The 20,050-nt window shown below is 47.8% G+C and overlaps 1 protein-coding gene across 1 annotated transcript in view; it reads left to right on the top strand.

Moving 5' to 3' along the window:
* Window positions 1-5,680: 5,680 nt before the first annotated feature.
* UHRF1BP1 (UHRF1 binding protein 1) overlaps window positions 5,681-20,050 on the top strand; it is a gene marked incomplete at its 5' end in the record, with an annotated part of 16,341 nt that continues 1,971 nt past the window's right edge. Inside the window, 18 exons of the mRNA XM_010135977.1 lie at window positions 5,681-5,843; window positions 6,976-7,014; window positions 7,465-7,556; window positions 7,771-7,960; window positions 8,393-8,533; window positions 9,088-9,258; window positions 10,386-10,563; window positions 11,624-11,710; window positions 12,291-12,455; window positions 12,938-13,080; window positions 13,823-13,964; window positions 14,370-14,566; window positions 15,094-16,643; window positions 16,863-17,059; window positions 17,548-17,699; window positions 17,792-17,939; window positions 18,538-18,803; window positions 19,650-19,758. Coding sequence (XP_010134279.1) covers window positions 5,681-5,843; window positions 6,976-7,014; window positions 7,465-7,556; window positions 7,771-7,960; window positions 8,393-8,533; window positions 9,088-9,258; window positions 10,386-10,563; window positions 11,624-11,710; window positions 12,291-12,455; window positions 12,938-13,080; window positions 13,823-13,964; window positions 14,370-14,566; window positions 15,094-16,643; window positions 16,863-17,059; window positions 17,548-17,699; window positions 17,792-17,939; window positions 18,538-18,803; window positions 19,650-19,758 — 4,130 coding nt within the window. The remainder of the gene's footprint in view (window positions 5,844-6,975; window positions 7,015-7,464; window positions 7,557-7,770; window positions 7,961-8,392; window positions 8,534-9,087; window positions 9,259-10,385; window positions 10,564-11,623; window positions 11,711-12,290; window positions 12,456-12,937; window positions 13,081-13,822; window positions 13,965-14,369; window positions 14,567-15,093; window positions 16,644-16,862; window positions 17,060-17,547; window positions 17,700-17,791; window positions 17,940-18,537; window positions 18,804-19,649; window positions 19,759-20,050) is intronic.

The raw sequence follows: 20,050 nt of genomic DNA, 5'->3' as shown, positions 1-20,050 counted from the left end.
CTGAGGAGCTAGAAATATAAAACAGTTCCTCAGCAGGGTGGAGTCCAACCCCTGCCAAACACCCAGCCTCTTCCTCTTGGTTTAATTTATGATTTGCTGTATAGGTCTCCTAGTACCAAATTAGTTTGCAGTGGGTGTGTGCAAGAAGCTCACCTAGACCAGAGCCTTTACAGTATTCAGTGCTTAAGAGTCACTTCTGTTTGGGACAAGAAAGTGTCCTCAGAGGTCTGAGTTTGTGGTGAGGCAGACTTCAGGGAGGAGTGAGCCAACTTGCTCATTCCTGGTCCGGTTGGAATGCTGATCTTTTCCTCTGCGAGTTTGACTTTGAACTGAATTTCGAAGTCTTTTTACCTTGGCCATGTTGTAGTGTGATAACTTGGAGCCAAGACAACTGTTTACTCATAAAAATGTGAAGCCACATTTGGCTTTGGATGGTTGACTGGTCCAGCCTTTTGTTCGATGTAGTTGAAGCCTGGAAAAACAGAAAGCTGGTAGTGTAAAGCTGCCAGCGACGTGTGTATCCAGGCACATCAGTGCCTTAAACCCCCCTGAGGAGGAGCCTACTGACAGAGCGCTGAAGGCTGGTACCAGGTTACATGGGCACGAGGACAGAGCTTGTGGTGTAACTTAAGTAGGACAAAGTCATCAAGCTTATGGCGTTGGGACCTCTTTGTCCTGCCTACCCATAGATCTAGTGCACCAGGGCTGTGTTGAGCTGCAGTTATGAGATGATCTTCAATTACTTGTGGTGCTTTCCCTCTTCTAACCGGTTAGTTAGTTTGGTATTGATCAGATTCCAGTGAATTCTAAATGGCTTTACAGTAAGTTGGTATGACACCAACTAGACTAGTACTAGATACCGCTAATACTGTGCAAAAATTAGTCTCATTTTCTGCTACTTCAGTGTGTTTCTCTTCCTTGTCTGCAGCTCTGAGTCCCTCAGCCTTCAGTGGTGCTGTCTGTGCTGGCCAGACAGATCGTTCCACAGTTGTACCAAAAGCCTGAGGAAGTAAAATGGCCATTCTTCCTGAAAGCGCCTTTACTTCATCCTGTCTCTCTTTGAGGCAGCTAATTTTTCCCTTTTTGCAGAAGTTTTGGTCACTTGCCCAGTTTTATTTCCTCCTAGATGATTTTCCAGTTCATTCTTGGACATGCATCTTGCATGTATTCTGCTGCTGCCTTCCTTGAAAGCTTTGCTGCGTTTGGAAGTCACTGACCTTTTCTTTTACTAGTCCTGAACCCTTTTTCCTGAGTAAACACGCTCTTTGGCTCCTGAGATAAGAAGGTTTGTGTAATATGAGGGAAGTGTCCTATCCCAGAGATTTTTGGATTGTAGGTCTTCCCAGGGAAGATGGAAATCCCGTTAAATGGCCTGACCAAGGCTCTGGGGAAGATTTTGAGTATTTTTCCATCTGCAACTGTGGCTGGTGTTGCAGCCGCACACTTCCTCACTTCTGCCAATAAATGATGCTTGTCATTAACTAAAATCAAGGTCACTGGTGTGCTGCTAATTAGTTCTCACTTATAATAACCATAGTAACAGCGATATTAATAGCAGTAAATGTGTTCCACTGTAGGTGGATGCGTGCAATAGGCACTGCAGGAGAAGCAGCTGGGGCAGAGAGTCCAGTTTGAGGGTATGAAGCTACTGATGGGAGGGTTCCTGTACCCCTTGGCAGCAAGGTGATGAGAGAGATGGAACTGAAGAGAAGTTTTATAGTTTCAGACATCCTGATGTTATCTGCCTGTGTATTTGCTTAGTTGGAGACAGTGTGGCCAGACAGCTACAAATGTGAACATAAATATATTATTTATGGTTATAGCCTGGCTTTGGGCCAGCAGTCAGATTTGGCCAAACTCCCTCTTGCAGTCAGTGAGTTTGTGGCCTCTGGACAGGCAAGCCGATGAACCGGGCAGTCGTTCTTTTAGTAGTGGCATCATTTTTGATATATAATCAAGCTGATGATTGATCACATAGACTGACACTTCTGTGCCTTCCCCATCTAAAACCTGAAATGAGGTTTCAGAGCAAATCAAATCATGATCTCAAAGCGCTCGAGAAAGCGGAGGGTTTCTGTAAAAAGCACCATTCTTTTGAGCCAGCCCCCAAGAAGATGTTGAGGGTTAAATCATCTGGGTGGCGTTGGCTTCGTGGGATGAGACTCTCAGGCTGCGCGATGAGGGTAGCACTGTTAATGGCTGCACCCTTCCGCTGCTTGTGAACAGCGAGCGAGAGCCCTGGCACTCGGCTCAGCTAAGGCGGGAAGAAAAGTGGGAAGCAGACTGTAGGGGAAACTATTCCTCACAAACTGCTGGACGAAGAGGCTTGACCTAGCAGGATGCTACAGCTGTTACAGCACCTAGCTTGTACTTCGCATTGCCTTGATTGTGAATGCAGCAAGAGCTTTTTAGCCACTCAAAGGCTTTCTGTGGGTGCTGGTGGCTGTGATGGTCCATTTGGCTGTCGTGCAACAGATCACTTCTGCTTGGCAGACGCTTTGAGAGACGAAACGGTGCTGGCAGTATTGTTCGCATGGATGCAGGCGTACTCGTGGAAGTGTGCACAGATGCAAAATGCCCTTGTGACTCCGCAGCGACAATTCCACAGGAAACAGAAAATGACTTTTGTCACGATAATCCTGGCAGGCTCAAAAGGAGTGCTCTCCTGGGAGTTTACTGGCTTAGCGCTACAGGGGTGCTGTTAGAGTTGCAAAAAAAAAAAAAAAAAGTAAAAATCCCCCAATAGCTGTCACATTTCTATTTCAGAATGACAATTAGTATTTCTGCATACATGGCAAGACTCTGGCTTTGAAATAAATCTATGGAAATTTAAAAGCATCATTCAGAGCATGCACAAAGTGTTCCCTTCAACTTTAAAAACAGGCATGATGCAACAGCTTGCAAAAACCACAAAATATGCTTAGCATTAAAACAGGGACAAGTATGAATGGAGCGAGTCTGCCAACAAACGTCCAGAGTTGTCTGCTCTGCCTGCTTTTTGCTTCCCCTGCCAGTGACCAAAGCAGTTCCTTTCAAGTAATGTAGGTTTGGCATCTATGAACTCCTGAGTTCACGGGAACACTTCATCTGTTTTCGTCTCGTAAGCGCCATCTAACGTGTGTGGCATGGATCAGAATGTTTTGAACTGAAAAGAAGAGCTCGGATTCCTTCAGAGCGGGTGCAGCTGAGAGGGTGGGGAGGCTTGGGGATATTTGTTGCTTCAAGACTTTGAGTGCTTCAAAAGAGAGAATTTGTTTCCATTTCAGATTTGTGTTTACAAAACTTGCAGCTTCTGTTGTCCCAACATCGCAGGGGTCTGTGATCTCGCCTTCGGGTGATAGCACCTTTTGGTGCATGAAGAATGTGTCAGGGAGAGGATTCTTTTGTAGAGTCTGCTGGTAGTGCTGCTGGTGGTTTTCTTACCTGCTCAGCAGGATCTCTGTAGATGATGGCAAGTAGATATTTGTGTTTGGCTCATGTTTCATACCTCTTTCTCCACCAGTGTCCCGTTTCACAGCTCCAGCGTCCTTTCACCATGTAACCGTATTTTTTGGATAAGCATACATGCTAAATAAAGGTAATGCCCTGGTTTAGACATGTCCATATACTTTTCTTCTGCATTACCAGCTGAAAGCAGCTTCCCCTCCTAAGCATGCTTAACCTGGGATGAGGATTTGAGACAGCAGTGTTTTGATCCTCGCTTTACAAGCGTGAGAAAGCAGCTCTACGCCTCAGCTTCTCCCCATGTGTAAGCTGATCGCTGCCTGCAGCAGCCTGGGAGCCTGACCAGTGCCAAGTGCTTTTTATTACCTGCCTGTTCAGGTTATATTGGTTTCACTCTTAGCACCCAGTCCCCAGTGGGCACAATTCCATCATCTTTCAACAGAGCTGATTCTCTAACGCAGACAAGGATTCTCACATTCTGCCTGTGGAGGTGTTTGGTCTAATTTTCAGCAGTGTCTGAGCTTGTGGGTGCTCACAACAGGACTCCAAGCACCAATTTTACATGCACCCAGTATATGCCTGCTCCTCCCCACCAGTGGAGCAGTTGCTGGGGCACACTGGAATATGTGATGCTGAGAAGCAGCGCTCAACTTGCCTGCCTTCCTGGGTGTGTTTAAACAATAGGGCCTCTGAAAGGGAGTGACAGGTTTGTAGCGAACGTGTCAGGCTGAGGTGCTGCCAGGTGCGTTATAAACTCTGTGGTCAGCTCTCAGTGTGTACTGAGTGTGTACTCGGGGAGGGAGGTGACCGCATGGCACAGTGAACGTGTGAGTCAGGTTTCTGTGGCAGCAGAGGACTCTACGCTGGCAGGGATCAGGGTAAAAAGCAGTAGTAGGCAAACTCACAGCTGTTTGTGCCACCCGCCTCTTCCAGGAGCTGCTGCATCAGTAGTGTAGGGGTGACATCAGCGGCCTTTCACCATCTGCCAGACTTTCTCCTGACAGAACGTTCACATTTTAAAGGCATGTTGGCCCCAGGAAGCCCTATTGGAACTGTGCAGCAGCTGCTCTGACACCTCAGCCAGCTTTGTACCGCACCTTGTGCTCCCGCGGTGGCCACATCAGCTGCCATCCCAGCACTGTTGCTCTGGTTCCTCCTCCCCTCCCCTCTTGGAGCCGTGACTTTGTTCAAGATGCCCTTTGTGCCTTTCATAGAGATGTAGCCTGCACTGCTGGTGCGGGGAAAGGCAGCATGTGACTAATTGAGCCTAATCCTGCTTATGCTGACAATAGGGTCTTTCTTTTCTTCCTGGACCACTGTACGGCATTAGAAATTAGTGTTAGCGTGGAGGAATGTGTGGGATAAACCCTGACTTCAGCAGTGGACAAGCTGTTTGGCAGGAAGTCTTCAACTCTGAATCCTGTTGGTGTTGGGTGGAGACAGCCCTTCTGGAGAGGTGTTGCTGACACACATGCAGCCTCTGGTCCAGTGCCCTCCAAACTGGCTCTTCTGGTTCCTTAGGGACCACAGTGGGTTTAATGTAGTCAGTGTTTTTCCAGACTACGCCAGAATATGCTGCTCTTGTGCAGTCATGCTGGAATTGTTCCACCCATGGCATTTAAATCTCGGACACTTAAGGGATCTGAAGATACTGGGCTGTGTACAAGGGAGGCAGAAACAACCGAAGCCCTTGGGAGAAGGAATTGGAAGCAGAGAGAGCAGCAGCTGCTGGTTGCCAAGAGGAGAGCTGGGGCTGGGGCAGGGGTTAGGCTACGTGCTTGGACCTGCAGCCCAGCGAGTAGGCTGTTTAAAAAGACAGCCATAACAGTAATTTATGAAGAATCTGTTACTTTCCTGTGGCAGAAACTTCAAAAAGAATCTAGATAATTAAACCTTCCACTGCTGATAGGGCACTTCTGGGGGGAGTAAAATTGCTGACCCGTTGCAGCTTGGCTTTGGTTTTGTCCGAGGGCAGTTTTGCTTGTTTCCAGGTTCCCAGCGTTTTAGAAGGAACTTTCAGTTTCTCAAACTTGGATTTGATTTAAAACAGAAAACAAACTAACAGACAAGTCCTTCAAACGTCAAAGTGTAAAGACAACTTTCTGGAGCAACCAACACACCCTGGGTTTAACAAAACAGCAAGCAGGTTCTTAAAATAGCGCTCTTAAAAGGCTCCTCTAGTCTCAGCAGCTTTGCTGGGTGCTGTTTTTAGAGTCCTCTCTTTCTTCTCTTGTAGGTTTACCAAGAATCTCTCTCCAGACAAGATCAACCTGAGCACTCTGAAAGGGCAGGGGCAGCTGACCAACCTGGAACTGGATGAAGAGGTGCTGCAGAATGTGCTGGAGCTGCCCACCTGGCTCGCCATCACCCGCGTCTACTGCAACAAGGCTTCTATTAGGGTGAGCAGAGGGGGCTGCACTTACCTCCCCAGACACAGCTGTTCCCTCTTAATTATTTAACATCCAGAGTGTGCTACGGCAAAGAATTTCACGGCTTTTGCTAGTATCATCTGCACATCCTGGTTTTAGCTGACAACCTCCTGGAACAATTGTTCTCTGTTCATCACCTCCATGTCACAGGATTTTACAGACCCCTCTGGTCGTTCCCTCCCATTTTCCTGCTGCTTTGATACTGAAGGAGTTTTCTGTGTCTTCCCTCGTCCCCACTGACTTTTTAATGCTGAAGAAGGAACAGAGACCTCCAACAGAAATAGGAAGCAGAGAGAAATGGAGTACAGTTCTCTGAGGTCTAATTATGATGTGAGGCATTGTAAAAATTAATTGAATTTAAGTCTTAATTGTTGAAAGTGCAGTTCTTAAGAAGGCCGTCACTAGTGTCTCTGAAAAGCTGCACTCTGCTCCCAGTCAGCCTTTGTGCCCGCAGTTACCCAGCTATGGGCATAATTGCTGAAACTGTGCACACACTTGACTTTTGCACACTGAACTCTTTTACAAATTGTTCCTCCTTGTGCTTTTTAGAGCAAAAAAGAGGAAAAAAGAGACTTCTATAAAAGAAAGAGAGTTCTACTCTGCCAAGTGACAGTAAAAATGAGCCTGTCTTTCTGATTTGATCTGCTCTGTTTTTAGAGTCAGATCTGCTTCATTTAGTAACGAACATTTGTTCTCCCTCCTACAAGAACTGCAGGATGAGTGTTGCTGTAAGAAAATAAAGTGGATCGCTTTGCGTTGTGCACAGTCTTCAGAAAAGTTACCTGACTTCCGTAACAGCAGCAATTAACTGTAAGCTCTGTAAGGACAAGAACGTTCTCCAGAAAGGAATAGGACAAATCAGAATTTGAGCTGCAGAGTATCAGTTACCCGTGATGATACGTGAGATCCAAAAGCTGAGCTGGCTTTTTGAGTCTGGAGGCTGGAATGTTTCACTTGTCTCTGTGAGCCTGTTTTGATCTGGATATGGTGAGACATGATGGATTCTCACTGTGGTCATTTCTCAGAGAAATGGGGCTTCCAGCAGCTTCTCAAACTTCCCAATGCAAAGATAACTCTTGTAACCCCAACTTTATTGTTTCAGATCCAGTGGACAAAGCTGAAAACACACCCAATCTGCCTGGTAATGTTTCCTCTCTTGTTCATTCCTTTTCTTCCTCACTCATTTTAATCTCCTGATGGAGATCCTGCGAAGGGAATCTGTGAAGTGCATGCTCCAGTTTTCATTTTTGCTGAACTGTCTAGGTCCTTAGCACGTAGGGGAGGGGGAGTTCAGAGAATAGGCCTCTTTGGCAATAAGTGACCTCCACGAGACCCATACTTCACTTCAGCATGGAGCTGTGCTGAGCTCTCAGTGAAGTTCAGGCCAACCCTGTGCCTGGTTGTTGTTGATTGCATTCCCTGCTCTTCTGGGGGTTCAGATTACCTAACAGTCCTGGCACTGATGGAGTGAGAGCTTTAACACCTGAGACTCCAGAGCTTGGGTATCCCTGCTGTGGAGTCTCAGCCTAAGGCTGGTAGGCTGAGCTTGTCTTGGTCTTGTATTTATCACTCCCCTGTCCTGTCTCTCCAGTACCTGGATAAAGTGGAGGTGGAGATGCGAACATGCGAAGAGCCTCGGCCGCCAAATGGACAGTCTCCCATTGCTCTCGCTGCAGGTCAAAGGTCAGCCCCTGAGCCCCAGGGTTTCTTTCTGACGAGTAATGGAGTGTGGGTGGCTGTTCTTGATGGTTAACCCTATGTTAACTCAGGTTAATCCAATGTTAACTCTGCACTCAGGTTCAAGTGGCACTAGTATTCCTGTCCCTGTGTGCAGGCTTACCTCTGCCGGGCCCTTTGTTGTGACAGGTGATGACTTTGAGGGGTCTTCTCTTTGCAGTGAATATGGCTTTGCTGAAAAGGTCGTGGAGGGGATGTTTATTGTCGTCAATTCCATCACCATCAAGATTCACTCCAAGGCCTTCCATGCTTCTTTTGAGCTATGGCAGCTCCAAGGCTACAGCGTCAACCCAAACTGGCAACAGAGTGACTTGCGACTCACCCGCATCACTGATCCACAGCGAGGAGAGGTAAAGAGCTTGTCGTAACGTGCACAGCAGAGTGGCCCTCGTGCCACCCCAGTCCTCTGGGTAGCTGGGCTGTTGTCTAAATTGCTGTACAGTGGCGGCAGGGAGTGTTGGTGAGTGTGCCTCCCGTCTGCTGGAGCAGGGTGGCTGAGAGCAGATGTGTGCAGAGCTTTCTCTGAGCTCCTCTGTTCTTGAGAGGACAAAACTGGAGAAGCTCTGAATGCATTTGTGGTTTGTCTGGTTTTAAGCTTGGTGGGAGAGGGGGAGTTAGACGTTACCTGGGCATGATTTCATTTTTGTGCTGGGATCACGGAAGAAAAGTGTGGTGAATGATTTTCTGTGGCCTTGTTTCACTACACATCTTCTAAGCATTCATCTTAATCCTTGAAGGTGCTGGAAATCTCAGCATTTTCTGATTTTTGTCCTTTTGGGTAGGTTTTGACATTCAAAGAACTCACCTGGCAGACACTTCGGATAGAAGCAGATGCCACAGACAATGGCGATCAGGATCCCGTTACTACTCCTCTGAGACTCATCACCAATCAGGGGAGGATCCAGATCTCTCTCAAGAGAAGGGTGAGAGTTTCCTCTGTCCTTTGCAAGATACAGTCTCTGCCTGGTGCAGTGGTGATGTGTGTTTCCTCCCACGTTCTTCAGCAACTGTTCTCTTCCTTCACAAATGTTGAGGCCAAGCTGCTCTATCACTGTGTTTTCTGACAGCTGTGTTCTCACAAGTGTCAAAGCAGTTTGTTTCCCAGGGAAGAATAATGTTTTTAAAGGTTTTAAATCAGTCTGCACATCCCACAGGGAGCTGTCATCTCTTTGCTGAGAGATTAAACCCTGGTAGCCTTATGTTTAGCTGTCGATGGAAATGTGATGATAAAAAAAATAATAACTAAACCATCTGGATATTTTTTTTCTTTTAAATGAGTGAGCAGTTTCCCTCCTAAAGAGGAAATAGCTTTTTCCTTCTCAGAAGAGATACTGTGCATATCCACCAGATCACTAACCTCTTTCAGATGAGCTTCAGAGCAGCATCTCTTGTTTCTGCTGCAGCTTCTGTGTATTCTGAAGGACGCACGTGTATGGCTGCAATCCTTAAAGTCCCTGACTCCTCCTTGCTGTTTCAGACCAAGGATTGCAATGTGGTGGCATCGAAGCTGATGTTTCTCCTCGATGACCTGCTCTGGGTGCTGACAGACTCTCAGCTGAAAGCCATGATGAAATATGCTGAGTCTCTGAGCGAAGCCATGGAGAAGTCTGCCCAGCAGAGGAAGAGCTTGGCACCAGAGTCTGTACAGGCGAGTGAGCTGTGAGTTGGATGTTGATCTGCCAGGAAAGAGGAAAAGACAAGGTGAAGGAGCCGGTTTCTGTTCATGTGGCATCTGGTCCTTGCTTCCAGCATCTCCTTGACAGGAACTGGTAGGCTGAGCTGTGTCAGGTTTGCATCACATGGACTGTAGGCTGCTGCTGGGTACTGAAGTGACCAGAGGAGTTGGATGCATTGCCAATAAGCAGCAGAGGATGTTTGTATGTAGTCACAGCTAGATTCTGTCTGGTGGCAGGAAAGAAGTGGTGTTAAGTTGCGTGGCTTCCAGATTTGACTGGCTTATGGACAGTTACAGAGGGTCCCACAAAGGTAACAAGCAATAAATATGTTCTAGAAATACTTTTCTGCCTCTGAATAATAATCTACACAGGCCTGGGTGAAGGGTCTGGTACAACAAATAATGGTATAAAACCACAGTGAGCTGTGATGCTCCAGGGAAAACACTGGCATCCAATACGATGCCAATAGGCATGCCAATAGGAGAATTAGCAGGTTTCTTTTTTCCTTCCCAATACTCCAGGGAGAGCAGCTGATTTTTGCAATGGGTCCTTGGTTTGCATAGGGCTTAGCAGTGTGAGAGAACCTGAGAACAGCTGCTTCTGCCAGTGACCTTGAACTCCCCTGGCTGCCTGCTTTGTGCTCAAAATGCTGCACTGAGGAATTGTTTGATGAACATCGCAGAATAAATATGCTGGGCAGAGGACAGGAGATGGTTTCTGAGACAAGGATGAGGGAAGAGGAATATCACTGCTGGTGGTGGAAGCTCCGAGGAGGGAGGGCTGTGCACATAGTGCAGTGAGATTATATAGCAGGGGGCATGAGGAATACTTGGCCCTTTCTGTCCAGGAGTCTTAAAGCATATTTCAAGGTAAGTGAATTGTAGCTTGATGTGGAGGAGGCAGAACCACAGACAAAGAGTTTTGCTTATGAGAACATAGGAAAGGAGCCAGATTTCTGGGCTGTCAATTCAATTTCTGTAAATTGATGCTTTGCAGGCTGGAAGATTGATGACCTGTTTTTAATTGTGTTATAACCTCTCACTTTTTGTTTTTTGGGAGCTTTCCGTTAGTTCTCACTGAGCTCTCCTCTGTCTAACAGGTCACTCCGCCTGCTCCAAGTACGCAGCAGTCCTGGTCTCAGCCCTTTGGAGTCAGCCCCAATGCAAGCAGCATCGGTCAGTACTTCGATAAGCATGACATGAAGGAGTCCTCGTACCACCTCCTCATCTCGCACTTGGATCTGCACATCTGTGATGACAGCCACACTCGAGAGTCAGGTAACAGGGCAGCATTGGGAGGACACTGCAGGAGGAAAACTTTAGCCCAGTCATCAATTTTCTGTATTGAAGGAGGATTCTTCTCTTGAAAACAAGTGTCTTTCATGTTACTGTTTCCCAGTGAGGCTTAGGCAGTTGTTCAGGCCGATGGAGAGATCGGTTCAGTATGTCTGAACTAGGCATTAGAAGATCTTTCTTGGCTCAGTGGGTCAAACGTGGGGTAGTCCATCAGTGGATGTGGCTGCCCGTGCTAGAGGCTGCGCTCTAGGAGCAAGCTGGTATTGAGCGATGGGGATAAAGCGTGATCGTTCCAGAGCATGTTTGTTTTGTCAGTGTCCAGGATGTTCACAGTAACATAACCGCGAGGGTTCTGTGCCCCCTGGGACAGACTGTTCCCCTGCCTATTGTGTTCTTTTCAAGCAAGCTTTGCTTTGGTGTCTGTTTTACTCCTAGCTCCCCCCGAGAAACACTTCTAAGTATATTTTTTTTCTCATTTCAGGCAAATGTACCTCTCTCTCTCTCTCTCTCTGCACAGCCATCTCTGATTCAAGTTGTACTGTTTGGTTTTACATAGTTCTCTTTAAGAAAGAAAAATAGAATTCTCCTACCGACGTCCATCACTATTCCAGATATTTCTGAGTTGGTCTGTGTATTGCTGTCTCCTGAGCTGCTGTTACCAAAGTTTTGGCTCAGTTTTGTGATCCTTATTTCACTGGCCCTACCAGAAAGTTTTGGAAACACCAGTGCTGGTTATCGTAGTGGGAACCCCTATCGTAGTTGATAGGGGCCTGGGAAGCAATGGGATCTTGCATTTGGTATTTGAGATTCCAGATCTGGTTCTTATGACATGATAATTATTGGCCTCTTAGATTCAGGTATCCTTTTCCTTGCCTAGGACAAGATTTTGATACAGCTTTCTAAAAGATGTTACCCTACTACTGGCCATGGTGCCACTCAATCAGTGGTGGCAATCAAAGCAACGTTCTCCCGAATGAATTCTCCTGGCTCAGGGCTTGGATTGCAGAGCTGATCATGGTTTTCTTTGTTCTGTTTTCCACAGGCACTTTGAAGCACGGGATGCTGGGAGGTGCCATACAGCTGACCTTCAGGAGGATGGCTTTTGACTATTACCCTTTCCACAGGGCAGGTAGGGATGCTGGTGGCCTCCCAGCTTGAGGAGGGTGATAAAACAGAACAGTGGTGCTATATGGCTTCAGGCGGGACTGAAAGAAAAGCTACGTGAAGGACTTGAGACCTGACTCCTCCTGGGCAGGGTTAATCTAAATTTATCTGTTGGTGAGTGACTGACAAATTGCTGGCAGAGCAGAATACAAAGAGAGGAGTAAGTTGCTCTCTGTTCTAAACACAAAGTTGAAACTTTTCAGTTGATTAAGCTCTGGATCTGGTTCTTACATGTGTCTAATCAATTTGGAAAGTTATAGGATATATCCCAGGAGAAAATATGTTTGTGGTTAACTGAAGAATTGAGGAAAAGCAATTTTGGCATTCTTCAACACTTGACTTGGAACACTTGCTGGTAGGACCAGCACTGCTGTCTGAAAGCCTGCACTTGTTTCACAAGCGCTTAGTTTGCTGTATATTGCATATTCCAGATGTGATATCAAAGAAAAGGAACACTGTACAGATTTGCACACATTTGAGGGCACAGGAGGGTTGTGTGTATCCATAAACCTCATTTTAAAGCCAGGATGTTTGCTTTCATGCAGGAGATGCCTGCAAGCATTGGGTGAGGTACAGCGAAGCGATGGAGGCACGGGGACAGTGGGCAAAGAAGTTGGTCAGTGAATTTCAAAGCAAGATTGAGAAGCTTTATGAAGAAACGGACCCTGCATTTGCCAGGACTCCACTTTCCCCCTTCAAAAGAAAGCCAGGTAATGGTGTTTCATAAATCTCCTGGGAAAGCAAGATTGCTTCATCCAGCCATATCTCTGGTGAGCTTTCCCCAGTTTAGCAGGCTGATTTGTTGATGCAGAAATCCATAGCACACAAAAAATCATAAATATCCTGGCAAAAGCAAGTGGCTGTCCTGCTGGACAAACACTGCAGCAGGAAGGGACAGACTGAAGTGGTCACTTTCCTGGCTTATTTATTGGGATTCCCCATAAGCAACTACAGGAGGAGTAAATTATACGTGTAAAGCCTGGCTGAAGACTGTGTTCAGAGCAGCCTCATCTTTCACAGTGTTCTTCTTTCAAAAGTCCTGAGTGTTTTTCCTGCCTTGCTGTACCCGTCTGTTTCTAATTTTGGGGCTGTTAATTCTGCTGTATAAGCAGGTACTTGTTGGTATTAATGGTGAAGTTTGTCGCAAATAAGATGACTAAAATCTGCTAGTTCTGCTTTTCCATCCCCACAGATCCTTTGTCGAGCCCCCATAAAAGCCCCTCAGAGAAAGGCCGTGTCCCTCCCACAAGTCTGCCACGGCTTCGGCACCCTCCCTGGAACCGGCTCCGGTCCAGCTGTGTGGTGGTTCGAGTGGATGACCTGGATGTTCACCAGGTAGGGACCGAGCAGTCTCTAGAGATGGACATGTCAGTCTTAAAAAAGAACTTTAGCCTGGCATGATTTATTTGAATTGTCTCGTGTCACCCAAGACAATTAAAACTCTGCCCAGAGAACCCAAATGCTCTTATTATGCTCATGTAAAACTTTTAAACCAAGTCTGAAGTGCTGGTAATTTTCGTGTTCAGAGGAAATTGCATGAATAACCACAGAGGTCCTGCGCCCTGTGCCTGTTCACATCTAAACTTGCACCAAGAGCCAGGGTAGAAGATTTCATGTGTTTTAAGAGGTTGATGAGGATATGGGTTTTGACAGAGGAGGAATAAGTCTTCCCTCATGCTGTCTGATGGAGGGCAGAAAGCATCACTAGGCTGGATCAAGCCCCACATCCCTATACCCTGTGACCATTGCAAGAGCATCATCAGTACCAGAAACTGTAACGGCGTCACCAACATCTGTTAGACCGAAGGAAAGCTGTACTGGCTTTCAGTTCTGTTTATTCCCATCGCCTAATTCTAATTGTCATGGCTCTCGCTAGCAGTGACAGAAAACATAAAAGAACTAAATTCCCTCAAAGGAGGGGAGTTGGCAATAGTAGCAGGTAGAAAAAAGTTTTATTTTTGCTTGAAAGCGGAGTATGTTTGATGTGTAGATGAGGTGGATTGAATAAGGAGGCTGCGGGGTTACTGGGACACTGTTTGCCAAATCTGGATTCTACACTCTATCATTGTGTTTGCAGGTTTCTACAGCCGGTCAACAAAGTAAGAAACCCTCCACCCTGCTTTCAAGTAGTAGAAAATTCTTCAAACTTCCTGATCAGGTCTCTGCAATCCATATTGAATTCACAGAGTATTACTTCCCGGACAACCAGGACTTTCCAGGTAATATACCAAGGTTAGCACCTTCTTTCCTAAGTTTCTTAAAGAATCAGTCTCTGGGTGTCCATTTTGGTTTAGTTTTCTGATATTTGTCTTTCTACTGTGTTTTTTGCCTGTGGAAGGCGGGATAGAGTTTGGTGCAAGTTGTGGAGATGAGTTGTGCTTGCAAAATACCGTAGCCAGGAGCATATTGAGGGAGCTGCTCTCTGCCCAGCTCTTGGGGTTCTGCCTTCTTGCGAGACCTGGAACAACTCGTTTCTTGGGTGCACCATGGCTTCTCCCCTGCATCAAGAGATCTGTCTTCCAGTGTGGGGTGAAGCTCTCTGCACTGCTGGTGTCAGTGCAGGTTATACCCCTGAAGTGCCTTTTCTGCTCTTGCTAATCTGCCTCGATTCTGTTTCGCTCCAGTTCCATGCCCAAACCTGTATGTGCAGCTGAATGGCCTGATGCTTACCCTGGATACAGCAAGCGTGCTCTGGATAAACCTCTTCTGTCTGGATCTTTATCGCAGCTTGGAGCAGTTCAAAGCCATCTACAGGCATCTGGAGGACTCAGGCAAGCATGATGAGCATGTTGATGTTCGACTGGATGGCTTCCGGCTAAAGGTACCATTCATTCCCTTCTTTTGCCAGTCTTCAGTGTTCTTTCCCTCCTTGTCTTGGAAGGAACATGAGCGCAGGACATATCCATGGTACAGAATGAGAAATCAAACCGTCTGCCTTTCTCTAACTCTTTGTCTACCACTTGTGTTGTTTGTTTTGATCTGTGGGCAGTAAAGCAAGTGCCTGAATTCTGGTCCAGAACAGGCAGATGAATCAGTACTTACAAAAAAACAGTTTCAAGGAGAAATTGATGATTCAAGAAGTCAAAAGTTGTTTGCCAGCCTTCGGAAACCGCTTTGACTCTTGTGCCGCTCTTGCAGTTTAAATTCCATCATGTCTGCTTCCCCTTCCCTAGTGTGTAAATTTATTTAATTTCTCAGGCATAAATTGAGAGTCTAGTCCAGCTCTTGGGATTTCAGTAGAGCCCAAGACTCCCAGTTGTTTATCTATTCCACTGTAAATGGCCAGGATGAGCCTCTGTAACTTCCTTTCTCACTGCTCTACTCATAATGCCTTTCTTCTCTGTGTAGCTTAACATCCCCATGGAGAAGAAAGTTGCCGATCACCGAGATCGTCCACAGACACTCTGCATTTGCACATCAGAGATGACTGCCACCAACACCCGCCACGCTCCTTTCTGCAGCTGCCAGGATCTTCAGAGCCTCTTCCGTAAATTTGCCAGTTCAGAGTTCTTCCACTCCAGCTACACCAAGTTCCCGAGGTCTCAGGACAAATTTAGCCTCCTCCACACCCTGTTCCTGCGCCATGCATATGAGGTAGATGATAGGCCTCAGAAACATCCAGGCTTTCCCCAGCTACTACACAAAACCTCTGCCTCTGAAGATCTGTGGTCCATGAATTTCACTGAGCTTTCCCTGGATTTTGAGGGGGCTGAAAGCTCCAAGGGCAGACCCCTTAGCTTTGTTGACCCTTTTCCCCTTTCCATTTGGGCCTGCCTTCCCAAGAGATGGGGGCAAGCTCAGATATCTAAGCGACAGGAACAGGCTGCCTCCAAATCGAAAATCAAGCCTTCTGCCAGCTTTAGCAATCACTCCAAGAACAAAACACTTTCCAGAGAACATGGGGTTTGTCAAAGGTCAAAGACTGATCAGGATCTGAAGAACATCCACAAGATACCCAAGACAATGGATGTTGTGGGAGAATCTGACTGTGAAATCGATGATGGAGTAGATGATAAAGAGCTGGAAGCCTCTGCTGATATCCATGTGCTTGTGTCCTCATCTGTTCACGTCAAAGTTCGGCTCAACCACTACCAATACTTGGTGCTGCTCAGGATGAAGGAGGTTCTGCAGGCACTACAGGAGCAGTTGGCCCAAGATACCCAGGAACTGAGGGGGTCTCCTTTAGATCCCATGTCTGCTTGTGTAGGAGTCATGTTCCGTAGTGCTGAAGTGGCCCTACTCATGAAGCCCGCACCAGGGTCCGTACTGGAACCCAGATCCCTTGACTCGGACACAACAAGCCTGATCGAGTCTGAGCTCTCGCCTTCAGACAGCAAGGAGGGGCTGGCAGCCGAAGAGAAGGAGCTGAAATCAGAGAGCAGTTCAGAGAAGGGAGTGTGCAGTACCTCAGAGGTCCCAGAGGACAGTGGGATTGAAAATACAAGTACCAGTGCAACCAGCATACTGCTGGAGAGAATCCCGAGATCCACAAGTGATGGAGCTCTGAGTACAGCTCCCCGTAGTAAGAGCGTAGAGGAGAAAGGTTTGATAGAGGAAGCACATGAAGCTGTGGAAGCCCTGGCTGCAGAGAGACCAGCAGAGACCAGCAGCCATCCTCAGAGCCCTCCTGCCCTCCCTTCTAGCCCAACCTCTGGCCCACAGCCCTTGGGGAAAGGAAGCACCGCTCTCAATGGCCAGGCAGAGCTCATCCCTCTGAAGAGCATAGAGGTGGAGCTGTCTAGCGCGCTGCATATCACAAAAGATGCCACGAAGGAAGCGCTGCATGTCACTATGGACCTCACCAAAGAAGCCATGTCTATGACGAAAGACGCTCTGAGCCTGAGCCGGGAGAGGATGACCTCCACCATGCAGAAAATGCTCTCTCTGCCCCCAGCCAAGTGAGTGGGCCATCCTGCGCTTGCCTGGCTGCAGGGAAGAGGGGGAATGTGGGCTGACTGCTCCCTTTCTCACCGCATTAGAGATAGGTTAGATCTTCATCGCCAGGGGGTGGTCTAAGCACACTAGAGCCTGCCTTGTAAGAGTTGAGAGTCCAGCCCAGTATCTGTATAATCTGGAGGTGAAGGTGTTTGCCTTTATCACTCTTTTTTTTTCAGTAGGGATTCTGTGCCCAAAGCTGAAGAGGGAGCAGGGACTCCCAGTGGGAGTAGCAGCGGCCGAATGCGTCTCTTCTCCATGAAGAGGACAGCATCCCAACATTCCTTTGACAGCACGTCGGTGGATGGGAGCGGCCCTGAGGATGGGCTGTCTGTGGACAGTGATGGCAGCGACTGCTTTGTGATGCTCACAGACTCTGGTAACATGCCCTTGGCTTTATCTTCTCCCCACTCTCACTTCATACTGGTAGACAGTTTCTGCTGTGGGTAACTGGTCCATGCTGCGTTCGTGTGGAATTCCCTTGTGCCACTCCTCCTTTTTGAAGGTCATGAGTAGTTCACCTACAACAGCTCTTTCTGCTTTTACGGGTGTCTTGTCTTTGAGGTGAGGAGTATAAAGGAGTGGGGAGGATGACCCCTGCACATCACAGTGGTGATCTGAGGCATTTGGCTGTACATTTGACTGTGTGCAAGGGAGTGGGTGGTGCGGGGTGTTTAAGAAGGGTTTAGGAAGGCTGGTTGGAAGTAGGTTACACTGAGCTTTCAGTTCATCTGGGAAGCTGGAGGGAGTTCCGCAGAGGACGATGTAGGCTGACAGACTATGAGATTCAGGCAGATACTGAGATCAGGACTTAAAACTGGAGACAGAAACAGAATCGAGTTGTTGTTGTTGTTCCTTCCGTTTCAGAACCCAGCTTGGACCCCCTTCCCTCAGGGCATCTTCCTCAGGTCCACAATGACACGGGCAGCAGAGCAAGCCTGGTGGCAGAGGATGAGGGCGGAGTGTCTCCTGAAATAAACAGCTCCACTTCCCAGAGTGAAGACCCCAGCCTTCAGCTGGTCAGAGCTCTGTTCTTTTCGCTGTAACAGTGCCTTGGAGCGAACCGTGCAGTGGTGGTTTCAATAAGTGACCTTGTCACTTGCTGTTTCAGGTGTCTGTCCTCGTGTTGAAGATGAACGAGGTGAACTGTGGAATAGAGGCACGAGGCGATGATTTGTCTCTTGCTCTCCAAGCAAGGACTGTGGTTCCCGAGCAACTGAGCAACGTTGGGATGTGGCAGTATCTCCGTGGCTATCTGGGTGAGACCCTGGCTCCTGGAGCCTGCTGCTTTTGCAGCTGTGCTCTTAAAACTGGCTTTTACGCTGGTCACCCTCAGGGCTAGGGTACTTCCCCAGGGCTACATTCGAATTAAAAAACAACCCAAAAGCAACCAAACAACAACAACAAAAAACCCACCTCCGAAATAACCCAACTCTAAAACCAGAAATGAAACTAAAAGCAACTACAACCCAAAACTTCAGTGGCAGTTCTCGGGCTGTTGATCCTTCCCCCAGCAGATCTGTCTGAGGCCGCGAGGGGGCAAAGTGGGGTGGAGCTGAGGTCAGTGGGAAAGCGTGCTGGGTTTGTGGTCAACTTGTGGATCTGTGGAACCAAGGCTGGGTGTAAAGCATCCTGAGATGATGAGAGAGAGAGGGATGGGCCTGTGGGCTTAAAATGTCAGATCCGGGTGTTAGTTTCTGTGATACGGGCTCTTAGTCTGGAATCATGTCACGTGAAGGATGGCTTCAGGCTGCTGTCAGCATGAGCTTGACCCCTTTCTGCATCCGGACTGTTTTGAGTTCATATCTTACTGCTGATGCCATCTTCTACAATGAGCTCTCTCTCCTATAGCTCTAGGAGATCCAGGTGTAGAGAAACCTCCAGCCCCTGAAGCTAGTAAGAGCCAGCCAGAAGTGTGCTTACGCCTGGAAGTGGGACCTAGTGCTGCTGTGCACTCGCCGCTCGCTGTTCAGAATGGCTTTCTTCATCTGCTGGTCCACAGCTACACTGCAGAGCTCTTCATGTCCTCCCTTACCAGCCTTGGCCCCTTTCTTGAGGATGAAATAATTCCAGAGGTGATCCCCATGGAGATAGAAGTTGTGGATGCCAAAATCACGTTGAAGGTGCGTGGATGGGGAACCAGGGATTCCCCCTGAGATGGCAGCCAGGGCAGAGCTGACTTGCAAGATTCTGCACGGCAAGGGGTGCTGCGAGGTTGCTCTGTACCTCTGCAGAAGTCTTGTTTTCCTGGTGCTCATTTTGCTTCTAAAAAGTGCCTTGGGGGTGAACGGGTAACACTGTGGAGTTGAGTGATCAGATTGTGGAGAAGTGGGTTCTCACCCCAGTTTTGCTGATGACTTGTTTTGTAGAGTCCAAGGGAAGAATTAAATACCTCTTCCTCCAAGCGTTGGTCTGAAATGGGAAATATTTGACCTTTTTCTGTTACGTTCAGAGAATTACAGATGAAAAACATTATGTAAGAACTGGTTGATGCATAGTGGGGGGGCACTGGTGGAAGTTCTTCACTGAACCTTTCTGAGAGCAGTGCTTTGGCTCCACTGACAAGCAGGAACCAGTACTGCTGCACAGCAAGATGGAAATGTCCACACTAAGGGGTGTTGCCTTTTTTTGGCTAAGGAATATTGGCTAGTGATTTGAACTGGGAATTTTTGGTGTGACAACTGTGAGAGCAGCCTTCAGGGTGATGGTCATAGGCCTCTCCTCAGCCTTTATCGTGGGTATGACAGAGCTTGGCTCCCATCTGAGGGATGCTCTTGACACAGGTTGACTTGCAGGCAACCTCGTGTACACCACCAGGCTTGTCTCTGTGGCGGTGACCTTGGTGAGCTCTGGCAGCGCTGCCAGTTGGTAGTGCTGCTCCTGTGAAGGCTGGGGGCAAGGGGAATCCTCTGCAGAGGTGCCAGAGCTGTCACAGCAGCTCATCTCTTCTCGGCTTTGTTTTTTTCCAGGATGACAGCCCCCAGATATACCCTACCTCCCCTGGCCCTGTTCCTATCACCTTGGCAGTAGATCACGTCATCGTGAAGCGCAGAGATGACGGGGTGTTCTATCTAACAGGTCAGCAACCTCAGGGAACTTGGTTTGTTCTCCCTCAGCAGCCCCCAGGCCGTGCTGGAGGTAGTGCTCTGCACTGCCTGATGCTAGAGGAGACTGTAACTGAAATGGGATGGTTGCTGCTGGGAATGGTGGCCTCTGGTGTGAGAGCAGTCCCCACCTCTGTGCTGTGTTGTCACTTCTACCGGAATGGGCAGAGAATCCTCTGTCTTTGGTACAAGCACCCGGGTCCTTTGGCTGCGCTGCCCTCTCCGCCTCCAGACACAGACATTCTCGCCTCTCTAGTTCTTGGTGG

This window comes from Buceros rhinoceros, unplaced genomic scaffold, assembly GCF_000710305.1.
Source record: "Buceros rhinoceros silvestris isolate BGI_N320 unplaced genomic scaffold, ASM71030v1 scaffold16715, whole genome shotgun sequence".
NCBI classification, from domain to species: domain Eukaryota; kingdom Metazoa; phylum Chordata; class Aves; order Bucerotiformes; family Bucerotidae; genus Buceros; species Buceros rhinoceros.
Note: the sequence above shows the minus strand (reverse complement) of the source record. Positions and strands in the feature narration are given on the sequence as shown.